This window comes from Rhinolophus hipposideros (assembly GCF_964194185.1).
Source record: "Rhinolophus hipposideros genome assembly, chromosome: 3".
Lineage (NCBI taxonomy): Eukaryota > Metazoa > Chordata > Mammalia > Chiroptera > Rhinolophidae > Rhinolophus > Rhinolophus hipposideros.
Window position 1 is genome coordinate 13,111,305 of NC_138049.1, and position 19,067 is coordinate 13,130,371.

At 36.0% G+C, this 19,067-nt stretch overlaps 1 protein-coding gene across 16 annotated transcripts in view; it reads left to right on the forward strand.

Annotated features, from left to right (window-relative positions):
• SYNE1 (spectrin repeat containing nuclear envelope protein 1) overlaps positions 1-19,067 on the forward strand; it is a gene marked incomplete at its 5' end in the record, with an annotated part of 420,585 nt that overhangs the window by 166,717 nt on the left and 234,801 nt on the right. For all 16 annotated transcript variants that reach the window (XM_081044694.1, XM_081044699.1, XM_081044700.1 and 13 more), the window contains 10 exons: positions 915-1,142; positions 1,532-1,630; positions 3,100-3,287; positions 3,687-3,810; positions 6,001-6,167; positions 8,275-8,428; positions 10,375-11,003; positions 13,245-13,424; positions 17,333-17,483; positions 17,852-18,010. In XM_081044694.1, coding sequence (XP_080900820.1) covers positions 915-1,142; positions 1,532-1,630; positions 3,100-3,287; positions 3,687-3,810; positions 6,001-6,167; positions 8,275-8,428; positions 10,375-11,003; positions 13,245-13,424; positions 17,333-17,483; positions 17,852-18,010 — 2,079 coding nt within the window. The remainder of the gene's footprint in view (positions 1-914; positions 1,143-1,531; positions 1,631-3,099; positions 3,288-3,686; positions 3,811-6,000; positions 6,168-8,274; positions 8,429-10,374; positions 11,004-13,244; positions 13,425-17,332; positions 17,484-17,851; positions 18,011-19,067) is intronic.

A 19,067-nucleotide genomic window follows, 5' to 3' on the forward strand; every position in this document is an offset into this window, starting at 1 on the left:
TTTCGATTGGACAATTTGGCTCCTTTCCTCAGAGAAATCATTTTCATTCTCTTATACATGAACAAGCCTACATGTTTATGAGAGAAACACCCCACACACACATACAAACACATCCATAGTGGTTTTCAGTACTTTTCATGTATTGGCTAATGTATAAAATGTTCCCTGCCCCCAATGGAAATTATAGCAAGTAGGCTCTTTACAGTAGAGCCTAAAGAATAAAGCTAACAAATCCACAGCTAACGAATAAAGCAGTGCTCACAGAGTGGGGCCCAGACATCACCTGGGAAGTTTTTAGAAATGTAAAGTCTTGGTCCCACCGTAGACCCACTGAGTCTGAGTCCCTGAAGATGGGGGCCAAGTGATCTTCATGTATTCTAAATTTGGAAATCACTGGCATAAAGAATAGATAATGGATTTAAAGATACTGGGTTTAGGTAGGAGTGGCATCTGAAAAACTTAGTTTCGTAGAATATGAAATACTCAACTACATTTTAGGAAATTTACATTAATGTCAGTATTAGCATTCCAATGAGTTATTGAAACACACTTCTCCCCAGGTTAGTTGGTTAAAATGCTCGATTCATGGGGTACGCAGGGAATTTTCTGCACTTTCAGATACTTTAAGAGTTCTAGGCATATCTCCCTGGTTCCTTCGCTGCAAGCAGGATAGCTATTTCTCTTTATTCTCTATCCAGAGACATGGCCACTATGTGTGTATTTTTCAGACATTGTCTGCATATCTATCCTCCACAAATGAGGTCAGGAAACACATGGTATTTGTTCGTAGCTGCTCTGTAACGGTCCAAGTATGTTGAAATGTCAGTTCTTTCTCTTGCTGCAAATAATTATATCATTTTGGGAAAGCAAACTTGCTCAGCCTACATTGTCATGTTTCTTGTTTTAAATATTAGGTCATAATTCAGGAAACAGAAAGTAAGATCAGCAGCATTACAGGACTAGAAGAAGAAGCTCAGTCTTTTGCCCAATTTATTACCACTGGAGAATCTGCGCGAATCAAAGCCAAGTTGACACAAATAAGAAGATACTGGGAGGAACTCCGAGAGCATGCACAGTGTCTGGAAGGAACAATCCTGGGACATTTATCTCAGCAGCAAAAGTTTGAAGATAATCTTAGAAAGGTAAACAATGGTCCATGCATACTAAAATTACCTATTTCACATTGCATTTATTGTGAAATTCACTAACTAGTCCAGAAATAGAAGAATAGGAAAAGACACAATTGGCCAGTTATTTACCAAGTTGTCAGTGATGCCTACATTTATAGTTGTTCATATGGTACATTTTTGAAGGAATATAAAAATGCCATACATTGTGTTCAGATAGGCATTAAAATGTATATTCCTTTCAAAGAATAAGATATATTCATTTTAGATTTTAAAAAAAATATGTTTTATCAACACATTGAAAGTTATCCCAAAAAAGATAAGCATGGTGCTTCCCCAGTAACATTTTCTACCTTAATATATATTTTTTCTAACATTATTTTTATATTTTATCAATGTTTTAGATCCAGCAATCTGTGTCTGAATTTGAAGATAAACTTGCTTATCCAATTAAAATATGTTCTTCAGCTACAGAAACATACAAAGCTCTCCAAGAACATATGGTAAGAGTATGATTCATTTCTGCTTACTTATCAACTCAGAAATTTAGTAATTCCTGCTTGAAAAGAAAACATAGTAAATATTTTTACGAGAATTAAATTTAATAGATTTTTATGTTGAGAAATGATATTGATCAAGCATATTTACTTCATATAACTAAGAAATATAAGTATGCAAATAAGTTTTCATTAAAAATGTATGTTAAAGAAGCATTCATTGAAAATATATTTCTCTCAATTAAAACATGTAACTTTATCAGATTATAGCTTTAATCAACCCTGTTATCTCTTGCCCACATTACAAAACTTAAATGTGCAGAAAAAAGTATGTGCATAGCAGATTTCAGATTTTAATCCACTACACTCAGATGTGCAAAGAATAAGTCCACACTAACCTTTTCCCAGTGATTAGCATTTTTGATCCCTGAACTGGTGACCACTGGGAGATGCTTTGCAAAGGAACAAACAGATGCTTTTGGCAGAACTGAGGGGAGGGAGCAAAGGAAGAGAATCAGGGCCAAAGAAATACTAAAGAGAAACATATGTTAATTAATAAATGAAAATATATATGTTATCCCTACTACGTATGCTTGTGGGCACACAATATACATAAATGGAGAGAATGGGGTTGCAGTGGTAGAAAGCAAATGGTTGACAAAGGCCTATCTGGAAAGGGCAGTGGAATTTATATTATTGGAATGCTTATAATAAGAATGCATTTTATTGTTACTTAGGTAATTTTAAAAATACCCCCAAAATGAGAAAAAGTAGGAAAATTGGATTAGATGGAATTATTTTCATAGACAACTAACTTAATAATTGAGTAGTAGAGAGGATAATATTCGGTTTTTTCTAATACTTAGATTTCTAAAGCAGATTATTTTCCCTATCTTGATTTTCTGATCTGTAAAATGGGGATAGTGAAAGAACATAACTCTTAAGACTCTAATGAAGATTAAGTGAGTTAAATATATACTGTTCATAACGCAGTACCTGCCACATTCTGAGGCACCCTTTTATTATTATCATTGATTCCTCATAGCAGCTATGTCAGCCGTGATTCTTCCCCTATATTTCTCATAGAGATTATTGCATGTTACATACAGCTCTTGTAAATTAGGCATAGAGGGTTTTTCTTGTTTGTTTCTGTTTTTGTTTTAAATACTCCCATTTGGCCTCATATGAATAATAATTTTCACAAATGATCTGGCTTAAGGGAAGGTGGAAATTATTCAGATGTACAGCCACTGAATTTTATTTGGGGAATAGTCCCTCCATTTTCAGTTTGGATTTCTGCATTTATGAAGTAACTTTTGCATCACTTTCATTATGCCTGGCTAGACATTTTTTAGTACCATTGCTATTTATTATGACTGAGGGAAAGCTTTGGGTGAGAATGGATCTCAAAGGAAAACGTCAGTCTCCTTTCTTGATGACATGCTTTTATTGTACTTCTTTTGTGCTCTCATCAGGATCTTTGTCAGGCCTTCGAGTCGCTCAATAGCTCAATGGCCAGCCTCTCGGCCAGCGCCCAGAAGGTTGCTAACAGAGGCTCCTCTGTCCAGGAGGCTGCAGCCCTGCAGCAAAGTTACGAGAGGATGCTGAGTCAGGCCAAGGAAAGACAGACTGTCCTGGAGCATCTGCTGGCCAACTGGCAGAGGTGAGCAGCCTTCCTTCTGCAGTCGACTGCATGGGGTTCAATGCCGCTCTTAAATAGGAAATTCTGGGCCAACTGTTCTCTAAGTGATGGAAAATAATCATCCCAGATGTACAACATGTCAAGTCATGAGTCTAATACGAGAAAATCTTAATCTTTATTAGAAGATGAAAATCCCTAAGTCAAGGGTGGTAGCCTTCCCTATTATGCAGCTACAGACACATGTGCAAGAACATATACAAACATAAAAGAAGTGTTTGGTTTCTTTACCTGTACATCTGGGAATAAGAAAATAAATGCTGTGTTTTTTGTAACGGTTAGTGTTGGACCCTCCATCTTCAGAAAGATATAGTTTCCTAGTCTGATAATTTTGAATATGTTTCCTATCTCTGCTTTCTTTAGGCTAGAGAAAGAACTGTCAACATTTCTGACCTGGTTAGAGCGGTGCGAAGCTATAGTCAGCTCCCCAGAAATGGACATTTCTGCAGACAGAGTCAAAGTGGAGAGTGAACTTCAATTAATACAGGCAAGCTGAAGGAAGTGTGGTTGTATTATAAAAACGAAAGCAAAAACAAAACCCTTTATCCAACTTAATTTCTCACTTTGGTTTTGTGATCCCAAAAAGAAGAGCTACAGAGACCTGAAAGACAGAGTAATGGTGAACATTGCCATGATCAATTTCCGTGATGCATTAGAAAATCCTATAATACAATGTCTGGCATTTGAATACAAATTATCTGGCAGGCCAGCAGAGGGAGGAGTGAATAGAAATATGCATGAAACCGTGTTGACTATCAGTGAATAATTTTTGAAACTGGGTATAGGTATATTCTTTCTACTATATGAATTTTTGGTAATAAAAATATTTTTTAGAAAGAAAGAAGGAATATAATATAGAAAGAAGACACAGTAGTGATTATTTTTAAGCAATGCAGGAAAAGATAAATGAGCATAAATGCAGATGGTGGAAAGACAAAGAATACTAGCTGATTACATACTTGAAGAAACCAACTTTTTAAATTTAAGAAAAAATCTTTAAGGATTAATGAAACTACAGAAAATGTTACTAATTTCTGGAGATTAACAACCTTTTTTAAGTGATGATGTCTGTACCAAAAAGTTTAACAAGCAAAATTACTTCTCAAGAGGCTGTCAGTTAGCTAAGTTGTTTAGAGTGTGGTGCTCCTAACAAGGTTGCTGGTTCGATCCCCACATGGGCCACTGTGAGCTGCGCCCTCCACACTACATTGAAACAACTACTTGACTTGGAGCCAATGGGTCCTGGAAAAACACACTTAAAATAAATTTTAAAAGTTTAAAAAAAACACCATTCCTTTTCAAAAAAGACGTATTGTATAATAGATTTACACCCCAGCTTTTTCCCATCACCTTTTATAAAAAGTCTAAGCAGAAGCTCTGTTCTTTTACTTTTCATAATACCTTCTCTTAAAAGTTCCATCAGAGTGTTTGTAACATCGGAACCTCCTGTTCCATCTTCAAATTTCTCCTTCCTTGACTTTGATGATTTTCCACACTCCTGGTTCTCCTGCCTTTCTAGTTTACTAAACATTGATGTGCTACATGAATCTCCCCAAAATTCCTTGTCAGAAACCTCCAGTGACTGTCCTGCCCTGAGGATAAAGAGCAATCCTCAGTCTGCAATCCAGGGTGTCTTTCTATAAATATACTGTGAGGTGTTCTAAGAGGGGAAATCACAGCTCCTTTTCAGAAAAATGACACAAAGATCCCTGGCCATTTAAAACTGCATTCTTTGTGTGTCTATATAGAAAATAAGCCCTATATGAGTCTGGGGAATGAGAGCGGGCTGCAGGCTTCTTTTACTCCCACATCCAGTCTCTGCGTCAGCAAAGGTGCCTCCCCACTGTGGTCTGAACATTCCTTGTACATTCCTATCTCCTGTCCTTCTGGCCTTTGTTCTACTCAGGATAAATCCCAATTTTGCGTTCTGGTCTTTCCTGTCATCCATAGATTGTGTATTCCTTCCTCTGATACCTTTAGCAAATTTGTTTGCACAACACATGTGGTCTCATTAGAGCAGGGAAACAAAACATTCTGACAAGCATCTACCATGTGACACGCTACACCTCTCATCCCTGTTAACACCATATTATTTCGTTAGCTATCTATATGAGTGTTTATCCCTTATTAGGTAGGAACCACAACTTGTATGCTCCACTCACAGCACTGAAGAGATCCGTTACCTAATTAAATTTAAAAAAATAAGTACTCCTGTTGCATGAAAGTAAAATAAAGAGCTCTTAAGTTGCCCACTTTGGCCTAATATAGTCTCTAAACTGAGAGGAAGACCATGTTCCTATTACCTAGAATTGTGTCTCTGTTAAATACACATCGTTTCTCATTAGTAATAGTTTCTCTGTGATTTCTCTTTACCTGCCTATTCAGTTTCCCCATCGTGAAAGAAATTCTACAGCTTCTAAATTTGCCTAATTTAATATAATGCAGACTCTTGGAAACTAATTCAGGTTTTCAGTAACATTTTTGATATTGCCTTAAAGGTTTAGTGGATTCATATCTAATTGAAGTAATAAAAGCTCTCTTTAGCCTGATCCCAATCACTTCCATTTTGCAAGATTTCAAAACCTTTGGACAACCGCCACCTGTATCATGTGGTTCTGTGATCCTTCCTTGTCAATCACGGTGGGATGAGATCTATAATATATTCTGTTTTTCTCAGGCACTGCAAAATGAAGTTGTATCCCAGGCCTCCGTCTACAGTAACCTTTTGCTATTGAAGGAATCGCTGTTCTCAGTGGCCTCCAAAGAGGATGTGAAGATGATGAAAGTACATTTGGAGCAGTTGGATGAGAGATGGAGACGGCTGCCCCAGACAATAAGCAAAAGGTTGGGTTAAAAATAAAAATTCTAATATTGTTTGTTTTTTATGGTAAGCATATAAATGAAGAAAGAAAAGTTTGGTTTACTTTTATTTAAACCGACTGTCCAGGGGATAATTACGGAAGGGAATAAAACTACTTCGTTCGCCATATTAAAAATCAAAGCGTTCAAAAATTAGCATTTCTGATGAACCTCAGTTCAAAATTTTAGTCTCATAATCAGGGCAAATGATCAAATGAGTTGAAATAATATTGAAGAGAATAGGTTTGCTCGTATTTGTATTATTTATTGCTTAAGCTGTTTGTGTACAGGAGAAAATGATAACTCAAATTTTGCCTCACATATGTCTCAACAGAGGATATGTGTATATCATTCCAGTATAGACCTTTGTAGAGAGCAAGAGAAATTGTTATTATGTTAAATGGGGGCACAAATGAATTCAATCCTGATTGACTAGATGATTAACAATTGACATCTAATATGCCAAAAAACACACTTTTGCCTTACATTGGTATTGATTATCCATGTCATCTTGAATAAGCCATTTAACTTTTCTAGTCACATTTTTTATTCACTTGGTCAGCAAATATTTACTGAGTTTCTACACTGAATAGAGCAGTCTTCTATGTGCTGGGGATAGCAACAGTAAACAGTTCCGCTCTCTACTTGTTGAAGCTAGTATTTATTCTGTTGTTTATTCAACCAATCAGTGAATGTTTATTGGGTATACCTGCTGAATACCAAACACCATATTAAATACTGGAGCCATAAAAATAAATAAAACCTGAGCCCAAGTATTTTACAGATCAGCATGGGGACAACAAGAAAACCAATGAGAGAGAGAGAGAGACGAGCACAGAATATTATAGGAACAAAAAGAATGGACTCTTGAATGGGTTCAGAAAAGGCTGACAGAAGGATTTGGTGCCAACTCTTGAAAGATGAGTACCTTTCTGTAAACTAGAAGAGGATCTTCTCTCTGCCTCTCTCACAGAGGGAAAATAAAGGACTTTTAACATGATCCAAATATGTGAAAATATTCAAAATATAAAAAACTTAAACTTTGGATGTAAACCATTGTGATGAATATTAATGTTTATTAAGGTATTGTTCTTAATGCCAGTTTTGGATGCTGACCTCAGATCACATACTGTTAATCAATCTAATTCATTTATTATACAAGCAATGATTGATCCTTAACCACATCCTCTCTAGGGGCTAGGGAGAAAAGTGCTGCCTCTCACTGCGTGAGAGGAGGATAAACATATATTAAACAAATGAATGAATGAGACTGTTTTAGTGGTGGTCAGTCATGTAAAGACAACAAAATACGGTATCATGGCAGGGAGCGGTGTAACTTCAGACTGAGTGACCAAGCAAAGCCTCTCGGGGGACATGGCATCTGATTAAGATCTGAATAGTGTGCAGGAAGCAAACTGGTGTTCTGGGGGCAAGTTATGGGCACAGAAAGGGCAAACAGGGCAAAGGCTCTGAGGCAGGAATGAGCTGGGGTGTCGGGGAGCAGAGGTCAGGGGCAATGGGGGCAGTGCTGTATCAGATGAGGTCAGAGAAGTCGATCACTCACAGACCACAGCAAGGAGTTGTGAGTTTTGCCTTCCTATGAGCCACGGGAAACTGCTCCCATGTTTCAGCGTGGCAGAGAATGCTAGGATTACAAGAAAATCAAGCTGTTCTCTAGAAAGTGGATTATAGCAAGGCATTGGTAACAGGAAGGAGACCAGATTTGGAGGCAGTTGTTGCAGGGTAGGCAAGAGATGAGAAGATTTAGACCAGGGTGTAGACATGGAGAAAAGAGCATAGAATATCCTGTGGTGGGGTGCAGATAGGATATGCATAGATCAGATGTGGCAGTAAAGAAATGGAAGGAGGAAGAATCATGCCAAAGACCATCTTGGTGGACAGTGGTAATATTAACTGAGTCGGGGAACATTGTGAGAGAAAGAGGGTTTGAGAAGTAGAAAACTTCCAGAGCTCTGGTGTATTCATGTATGACCTCATCACTTTTGCCCTTGGTTAAGCTTATTCCAAAAGCGTATCAACTCTGTCTGTTAAACTGTGGAACGTTTCAACTTGAACACCTTTCTCTACCTAGGATTAATTTTCTTCAGTCTGTGGTCGCTGAACACCAGCACTTTGATGAACTGCTGCTATCCTTTTCTGTCTGGATTAAGCTATTTCTCAGTGAATTACAAACTACTTCTGAGATAAGTGTAACGGACCATCAAGCAGCTCTCACTCGGCACAAGGTAACATTCATTCTTTTAAGATGGAAGAATTTATTCATAAAAGAGAGCTCTTGAATAATAAGGGGATGAAACATTAAAAACAAAAATGCTTGCCAGCAATTTAACTTTGTGTTCCTTTATAAATGTCTTCATAATTGAGCATATATGTCCAGGCAATGTGTTGTGCAAGTACATTAGGCAGATAAAGCCACTTCAGATAAAATAGGCAACCACCTTAAGACACCATTTCTTCAAAGTGAAGCAAATGATTTCTAGGGTAGAGTGATGAGAATGTTCATTTTTAAACTTCGCAGTTTGTGTTGTTCCAATGCTGAAAATTAATACTGAATCCCAATGCTTTAACAGTGTAGTTTTTTTCTGAATTACTATTTAGCTTGAAAGTTATTTAAAACTTATGATCTATTTTCCTTATTTTTAAATTATGCATAATATTTATCCTGGCATTAAAAAAACAGTGTAAAAAATAGGATATTGATAAAGTATTGGAATAGATGGAGATAAGATATGTAAGCTTATAAGAATATCTAATAATAAAACATTTAGTTTTTATTGAGCACTCACTCTATGCAGGACTTGCTAATTGGTTTTACCCAAGGGAAAAGTACTTCCTCATGACCTCAGGTGGTTTTACAAGTTGGAGCAAGATGCCCACCGAAGTTAGGCTCCTACCCTGGGAAAGAGACTAGGAGATAGAGGCGCCATCTTCCTTTATGGTTACATTTCACAGGGATAACTACCAGGCTTTTGTGAAAGATATTCTTGGGTTATAAAACAGTCCAGAAGCTTTTAAAAAGATTTACATCTACAAGGGTCAGAGAATGCATTTGTTAAGTTTTATAAAGTAAATGCTCAAAGAAGCCCTCTGAAATTTAGTAGCTCAGCTGAGGGAAATATGAAGGCCATTGTGGTCAATATTAAAACAGGTGATATCTCTTTTACAGGAAGCAGGTTGAGATTGCTAGCTATTCTCTAATAGATCTTAAACATGATTTATTGTGAGCTAGTTAAACTTCCTGTACAACAGTCTTAACCTGTGAATCTACATTTCTTTAAGGAGAAGGCAGCTAAAACTTGTAGAGTTTCATCTGCCTTACCCACTGCATCTGAAGACATGCTAATGTCCATCTACACTTATACCCCTTCACTACAAGCTCTGTTAGAATTAGCATTTTATACATAAAATGTGTATATATATATATATATACATATATATATATAGAGAGAGAGAGAGAGAGATAATTATATATATTTTAAAAATCTTACACATTTTCTGTTTCTTTTAACTACATGTACTATAGCTATAACTTTTAACTATATGCATATATATGCATATATATCTTTTAAAATCTTTCAAATATATATATATATGTGTGTGTGTGTGTGTGTGTGTGTGTATATATACACATACACATATATATATATAGCGAGAAAGAGAGAGAACCAAAAAATACATACACATTTTAGGAAAGGAAAACTGCATTACAATTGTAATACTCAATGTATGCCAATAACAAAAGATGAATACAAGTCACGTTTGACATCTGCAGTTACAAGAGATGCTCAGAATGGTTACCATCAGTGTCCAGACACTTGTGATTACAACAAACTACTGCTTGAGCAATGTTGACCAAAGTGTCCACTTACATAACTTTTTTGGCACCCCCCAATATATATATGTAAAATTTCTTTCAACTATTTCTATTCACAAAGAAATCTTTACCAGGGAATGAATTAGTTCCAAATCAGAGTTGTGTTTTATATGAAATATATAGATGAGCAAAACAGGGAAATTTAAGAAAGTTTCTAAACGATTCACCGTAGATGGGCTTTAAATACTATACCTCCATTGCATTTAAAATGGATCTCAACATCCCCGATTCTGTAATATATCTGTGTCATAAGCCAGAGTGTATCTGAGGAAAGAATAACTCTCTCTTCCTTTCCAGGACCACATGTCAGAAGTAGAGAACAAAAAGGGGGAATTGCAAAGTCTGCAAGATCACCTCGCAAAGCTGAGTGCTCTGGGTCGAGCCGAGGACCTTCACCTCCTTCAGGGCAAAGCAGAGGACTGCTTCCAGCTGTTCGAGGAGGCCAGCCAGGTGGTAGAGAGGCGGCAGCTTGCCCTGTCCCAGTTGGGCAGATTCTTACAGAGCCATGTATCTCTGTCAGAGGCTCTCCACCAGCTGAGGCAAACAGTGGAAGCAACTAACAGTATGAACAAGAAACAGACTGATATATTAGAAAAGGACCTAACTGATGCTATTCAAGATGTTAAAACACTAGAATCTACTGCCATCAGTCTTGATGGCATTCTTGCCAAAGCCCAATACCATCTTAAAAGTGGAAGTTCTGAGCAAAGGACTTCCTGCAGAACTACAGTGGATCATCTCTGTTTCGAATTAGAGAGCATCCAGAATCTTCTGGGAAGGAAGCAGAGTGAGGCAGATGCCCTGGCCGTATTGAAAAAAGCATTCCAAGACCAGAAAGAAGAGTTGCTGAAAAGCATAGAGGACATCGAAGAAAGGGCTGACAAAGAACGATTGAAAGAACCCACCCGACAAGCCCTTCAACTGAGGTAACAGGAAATTGTCTTGAGGCCACTTGTCTCGTTTATGTGTAATATGTTCTGGAATTAATGCTGGTGCAAAACTTTAATAGTACCATATTTAGCACTTCTCTCTATTTGTATTTTTAGGATAAAATGGATGACTAATTTGATGCTTAACAAGTCCTAAAACTTCTTTGGTCTTCTTCGGACTAATTTGATGCTTAACAAGTCCTAAAATCCTTAAGCCCTAAGGATTTTCCTAAGGGCTATGTATAAGCCACTCTGAGATCTTATTTACAATAAAGTATATAGATCATATGATCTATTTCTAAGCAATTTTTAACTGATAAGAGAAGGGACTCATCTTCTGTAACAAGAATAAAGACAGACTGGGCAGCTGGTTAGCACAGTTGGTTAGAGCACTGTGCTCTTAACAAGGTTGCCAGTTCGATCCCTGCATGGGTCACTGTGAACACCCTCCACAACTAGATTGAAACAAGTACTTGATTTGGACTTGATGGGTCCTAGAAAAAGACACTTAAATAAAAGTCTAAAAATTAAAAAAAAGAAGAAGAATAAGACAGAGAATAGAGTGATTCAAGTACACCTGTGGTTCTGGTGGTAAAATTGGGATTCCTCTCTGGTGGCAGAAAAGACTGGACAAGCTCATTAGTTGAGAGTGAGTTGAGGGTGTTAGTGGACAGAAAATGGTGTGAAATAGTTCTCTTGTAGAGAGGAAATGGGAATGATACCTCTGGAGCTTGGTGTGGTGATGAGCTACCACTTGAGATTTGTATCCATTCAGTTAAAATGAAACCAGTCAGCTTGGCTGAGTGTTTCTCCTTAACTACTTTGAACCATTTGCTCAGAGGTGTGCAGAAGGCAGAGAAGTAGGTTTAACCAAAGTTGGGGTTTTGGCAGGTGAGTTAAATGGAGAAGCTAAGGGGTCAAGGGTAATTACCTGCAGTAAATTTGAAAAGTAATTTCCTCCCCTAATCTTATTTTTCCTTCTTGATGGAACTTTTTCCCCATTCATGTTCTCAGGGTCACTTTCTCTTCCATTTTTCCAGAGGGCTAAGAAACAGCTGAAATGCACACATACCAAGGTGTTCCCAATTGATAAGGATTATGTTGACCCTGCCAACACCATGACAATCTGCTTCCTTTCAATCAGAATCAAACATTGAGCCAAAGCTTTAGTTAGATGGTAATGACTCCTGAGGTTACACATCATGTACGCAATGAACTATCTGACTAGTTTAATAATAAGCTTACAAAAAGAAATAAGATTTGGCAAGGACAAAACAGGTTCCAGAGTAAAGAGAATGAGGAGCCAAGCTGGCGAAGGAGCAAACGGCTCACCCAGGAAATCAGCAGTAGGATTGAGGCCTGGCCTTTCAGACCTGCTCAGACAGGAGATTCTAAAATTGCTGGAGAAGAACGACCAGGTTGAGATCAAGAGGCATATTAATACCCATAACACTGAACTCACCAGAGTCATGCAGAGCCTACCGAAAATGTTGCAATGAATTGATTGATTTATCAAATCCCAGCCATACTTATGCTTCACTGTAAGACCTTGGGCAAATCACATCTTGTAAGATGGAGACAATGACATTGACTGCTCCTAGCCACTTTGTTTTAGGAATTAAATGGGATAATGCCTGTATGCTCACTTTATAAACTCTACAGCATGAAACAAAAATGCAAGAATAAAAGCATCAATGGCCACTTTATGTGGCCACTTTTCAAAAATGCTCAAATATTAATGTATTAGGGAGGAAAACATAAACATTTATTCATGGTAATATTTTCAATAATGTATATAATTTAAGTTTTTAAAATGCATATTTATTGTAGAGCTTGGTAAAAAAATGTTTTTTGTTTTCAATGAAACAACTATGATCCTTAAATATTATTATTTTCATGAATTGGACTTCATGGCACAAAAAGATTTCCTACCCATGACTGTGATAGGTACTCTCCTACTTTACCTACAAGATCAGCCCTTGTTTTAAAAGTCTTATACCATCAAAGCAAAACAGAAAAAGAACACAGACTTAACAAAAGATTAAAGGTGAATAGTGAGACTGACTTGAAATGCTTTTGAGATATACTGAATTGTGCAATGTTAACTTTAAAAGCATGTTTATCCATTGACATTCTTTAATTGCTATGTTAAAAGTTTTTCTAGCTATCCATGTATGTGTTTTATGGAGGGAAACTATTATTTCACTACCTGTAGTAATATAACATTTTAATTCACAGGTTGAGAGTCTTTAATCAGTTAGAAGATGAATTGAATTCGCATGAGCATGAGCTATGTTGGTTGAAAGACAAAGCTAAGCAAATTGCTCAGAAAGATGTACTCTTTGCTCCCGAAGTCGATAGGGAGATAAACCGCTTAGAAGTCACCTGGGATGATACCAAAAAATTAATTCATGAAAAGTAAGTCAAACACTGCTCAGTTTTTGTTTTTAACTTCTACCTATTTTGTGACATTCTGCCATTATCTGTTGATCTTGTGCAGTCAAAAATTGAGTATCTTTTGCCATGTTTTAGTATGGTGTCTCTTCAGTAATGATAAAAATTCAGTCCTATGAAACTTTAGTGAGGAAGTCGCCTTAAGATAACAATTGCATGTGAAAGTCAATGCTTAACAGCAGTTGTCAGCGATTACTAAGTGTGGCCATGAGAGTCTTAATCTCTGATTTCTCTTTTCATTTTTTTTGTACTTGTTTGTAATTGCGGTATGACTTACAAACACTAAAATTCACCCTTTAAAATGTACACGCTTAAACTGAATGAGTTTGTCAAAGTCATACAGTTGTGTAACGTTTACAACTATTGAATTGTACACTAACAGTTATACCACCTGCAAAAAATCTCTTCGCGTATCACTGGAATCAGCCCCCCCTCCCTCACTCCCACTCTCTGGCAGCCATTGATCAATTCTCTGTCTCTATAGTGTTGTCGTTTTCAAAGTCACATACAAGTGGATTCTTTCCAGTTTGGACGATTATAAATAAAGCATGTATAAGCACTCACGTTCAATTTTGTGAGTATGTGTGTGTGTGTACGTAAGTTTTTATTTAACTTGAGTAAATACCTAAAAGAGGAATTGTGGGTTGTATGCTGTGTGTTTAGCTTTAGAAGAATTGCCTCAGTAGTTGTACTGTTTTGCATTCATACTCGCTATGTGTGAGATGCCCAATTGTTCCACATCATTTCCAGCACTTAATGTAAAGTTTCTGTTTACTTGTTTGACATTATAATAGATGTGTAGAGATATCTCATTGTTTTAAATTTGTATTTCCCTGATGTCTAATGGTATTGAGCCTATTTTGATATATTATTTACCATCTACAGGGGGTGCCAAAAATACATATTCACATGACTTGTATTCATCTTTTGTTATCAGTATATATTGAGTATTACAATTTTAATAGTATTTTTTTTCCTTTCTTAAAATGTGTATACATTTTTGGGGGCACCCTCTGTATATATCTTGGTCAAATCGGTTTGTTCAAAGTGCCAATATTTTTTAGATTGTGTTTTCTTATTGAGGTTTTTTTATATCAATAGACCCCCAACCAAAATACCAGCAGAGTTTTCTGTACAAATTGGGAAGCTGATTCTAGAATTTATATGTAAAGAAAAGAACCAAGAGTGGTATAATTTTGAAAAAGAATTGAACTTACACTACCTTATAGGGTAACGCTACCTTATAGTGTGATAGTGTGGTGTTGACTAAAAGGTAAACATAGAGACCAATGGAACATATGGAACATCCAGAAATAGACCCATGCATACATGCTCGATTCAGTTTTGACAAAGGCAATTCGATGGAGAAAGGATAGTCTTTTCAACCAATAGTCCTGGAACAACTGGTTATCCTTATACATTAAAAACAATATCTTGCGTGACAAAAGGCCTTTTACACAAAATTGAGAACACATTGTATACTATAGACTATCAATAGTAGGGTTTTGTGCATTTAACCATGTTGCACAAACTTTATTCCATGTTATTAAACATTCTCTGAAATTGTGCTTTATTAGAGATTGCACAGTATTCACTTATAAGAATGCATTAGCATTTATTCAATCATTGGCTTAGTTTTAACATTTGAGTTATTTCTGGTTTTTCTCCTATTATAAATAATGATGTAAAGAATATCATTTTACCTAAATGTTCGTGTACATCTCTTTCTTTGGAAAAGTTCCTGGAAGTAGAATTGCTTGCTCAAAGGCATTTTACTCTTATCAACAAAAACTATCTTCTTATTTGGACAATTTTTAGGGATTCATATTCAATGAAAATTTGTGTAATTGAAACAGAAAAGAAAACATCGTATGTGTTTTAACTATTGAGCACTGCTTTTTGTTTTTGTTGTTGTTGTTTGCTTTTGCTTCCCTTCAACACACAACATTATGAGGTAATTAAATCATGGAAAAATTAAAAAACAAAAATTCTGTGACATCTACATAAGTTTGAGTTGTCAAGAACATATATTGAATCTCTGCTTGTCTTTTTTTTTTTTCCTTTTTATTTTTTATTTTTTATTTTTTTTAATTAATTTTATTGGGGTGACAATTGTTAGTAAATTTACATAGATTTCAGGTGTACAATTCTGTATTACATCGTCTATAAATCCCATTGTGTGTTCACCACCCAGAGTCAGTTCTCCTTCCATCACCATATATTTGATCCCCTTTACCCTCATCACCCACCCCCCACCCCCTTACCCTCTGGTAACCACTAAATTATTGTCTGTGTCTATGAGTTTTTGTTTCTCATTTGTTTGTCTTGTTCTTTTTGGTTTATATACCACATATCAGTGAAATCATAGGGTTCTCTGCTTTTTCTGTCTTGACTTGTTTCACTTAGCATTATTCTCTCGAGATCCATCCATGTTGTCACAAATGTTCCTATATCATCTTTCCTTAACGCCGAATAGTATTCCATTGTGTATATGTACCACAACTTCTTTATCCATTCATCTATCGAAGGACATTTTGGTTGTTTCCATGTTTTGGCCACCGTAAACAAAGCTGCAATGAACATTGGAGTACACGTGTCTCTATAGAGAAATGCTTTTATATTTTTGGGGTAGATACCCAGGAGAGCGATTGCTGGGTCATATGGTAATTCTATTCGTAATTTCTTGAGGAACCTCCACACTGCCTTCCATAGCGGCTGCACCAGTCTGCATTCCCACCAACAGTGTATGAGAGTTCCTTTTTCTCCACAGCCTCTCCAACACTTGTTACTATTTGTTTTGTTGATGAAATCCATTCTGACTGGGGTGAGGTGATATCTCATTGTGGTTTTCATTTGCATTTCTCTGATGATTAGCGATGTTGAGCATTTTTTCATATGTCTATTTGCCATTTGTATATCCTCTTTGGAGAAATGTCTCTTCAGGTCCTCTGTCCATTTTTCAATTGGGTTGTTTGTTTTTTTGTTGTTGAGTTTCATGAGTTCCTTGTATATTTTGGATATTAGCCCCTTATCAGAGGAACTGTTTGCGAAAATCTTCTCCCATTCAGTTGGTTGCCTCATTATTTTGTCAATAGTTTCTTTTGCTGTGCAGAAGCTTTTCAGTTTCATATAATCCCATTTGTTTATTTTAGTTTTTACTTCCATTGCCTTTGGAGTCAAATTCATAAAATGCTCTTTGAACCCAAGGTCCATAAGTTTAGTACCTATGTTTTCTTCAATGCAGTTTATTGTGTCAGGTCTTATGCTTAAGTCTTTGATCCATTTTGAATTAATTTTGGTACATGGTGACAGATAGCAGTCCAGTTTCATTCTTTTGCACGTAGCTATCCAATTCTGCCAGCACCATTTATTGAAGAGGCTGTCTTTCGTCCATTGTATGTTTTTAGCTTCTTTGTCAAAAATTATCTATCCATATTTATGTGGTTTTATTTCTGAGTTCTCAATTCTATTCCATTGGTCTATGTGTCTGTTTTTCCGCCAATACCAAGCTGTTTTGATTATTGTAGCCCTGTAGTACAAGGAAAAATCAGGGAGTGTGATACCTCCAGTATTGTTCTTTTTTTTTAATATTGCTTTGGCTATTCGGGGTCTTTTGTGGTTCCAAACAAATCTGATGATTTTTTGTTCTATTGTCTTTTTGTTTTAATGGCTGTGTGCTTTCTTCATTTGTGAGAAAATTTTGGATATTAGAATTAAGATTGACCAGCATTCTTTTGAACTCAGTCGGTAAAAATATGGTTGATTCAAGCATCGGTCTATGAATATAAGTTATGCATCAGGTCCAGTTGTAGGGAACTCTTCCCTTTCCTGATATATGACAACAAATGATATGTTTTCTTTAATCATTACAGCCAAGGTCAATGCTGTGGACTTATTGACTTAATGAGAGAATATCAGAACTTTAAGTCAGCTGTATCTAAAATCTTAGAAAATGCCAGCAATGTGATTGTAACAAGAACTACAATCAAGGATGAGGAGGACCTTAAATGGGCTTTATCCAAGGTGATAATTCAAATGTGTTTATTTTCATAGAACACTTTAGTAAAGCTTTTTTTTTTTTCTTTTTTTTGCTTATAATGCTTTCTCTTATACATATCTTGTCAGTACATTTAGATGGTAGATAATTCATGCTATCAAGCTCATTTTTTTTTTTTAGGAATACTGATACCCTAGGATTCTAGCAATTCAAGAATATTATACACACACACACACACACACACACATACACATATGTATATATGCATATACATTAATATCACTGGTTTCAACACAAGGGCATCCATGAGTTAAACGTCTTAGAAGCAAATGGTTTTGAATGCCTGACTTATTGTTGATGATGTTATTAATTAAGGAAACATTTATGTCTACAGCATGAAGCTGCCAGGAACGAAATGTGTAATAAACAGAAAGAACTGGATAACTTTACCAGTAAAGGAAAACAGTTGTTATCTGAGCTGAAAAAAATTCACAGCACTGATTTCATCTTGGTGAAAACAGACCTGGAGAGCACTGTGGACAAATGGCTGGATGTAAGCTCATCACCTGGAACTCTATGAACAGTTTAAATGGTCACACTTATGAATCCCATCTGTGGGCAAAAGATTATTCAGGAATGTGAATTCCATTTTTAACTTTTCATGCTAAATGCAAATATGATTTTCTGAAGAAAAATCGTGTTCACCTGATGTTTAGAAATAATAAAAAATATTTGCTTATTGGAGACTTTCTAAAATTTTACTTGATAGCTTCAATCATAACACATACATACCTCTTGCTTTTCTTCTCAAAACTCTGGGATTATGTATAAAAATAAAAGAATAATTTACAAACATCCTACAGAATATTAAACCATAATGTACAATAATTTAAAGTAATAGGACTGTTATTTTGCATTGAGAAACATTGGCTTTGTAGTTTACACCCTTGGTTTTTAGTTCTTACTCTGTCATTTACTAGCTGTGTCGTCAAAGAACATGTTACTTGATCTCTCGGGAACTCTGCATCTCAGTCCTTACATATTTTACATTGTTTTCCAGCTCAAAAATCCAGTGATTCTGTTGACCTCTGATTTTTCAATATTTAGGTTCAGAGGTTCAACCTATAGTGGGTTTCCTTCCTTAAGCTAAATTACTTAAGTTAAATATTGATATTTGTATACTATAATCAAATAATTTGGGGACTTCAGAAAATCTTATATTCCTCCTCTTTTAAAAGGACATTCTTATTAAGGGAAGAATATTAACAATAATTCTTTTATTAATAGCATGCCAAGTTGGTTGCTCTCCTATGTATTTATTTATTCTATAAATATGTTCAAGTCTAATTATGCCCATTTTTATATCTCAGTATTACAAATAAAGGGGCATATTGTGTTACTTTAAAAAATAAACACAGTTCTTCCCTGGATGGACCCCTATGCTGTAGAATTCAAACTCAGAGTGAGTTATATTATAGTAGAATCTAATAGACCTGCTGTGAGTTTCCCAATTTACAAATGAAAGTTAAACGTCTCAAAAATTCAGTCAGCTCTCCCAACAACAAAAACAAGTCATGTAGTATTTGCCATTTACTTGAATCAGATGCACT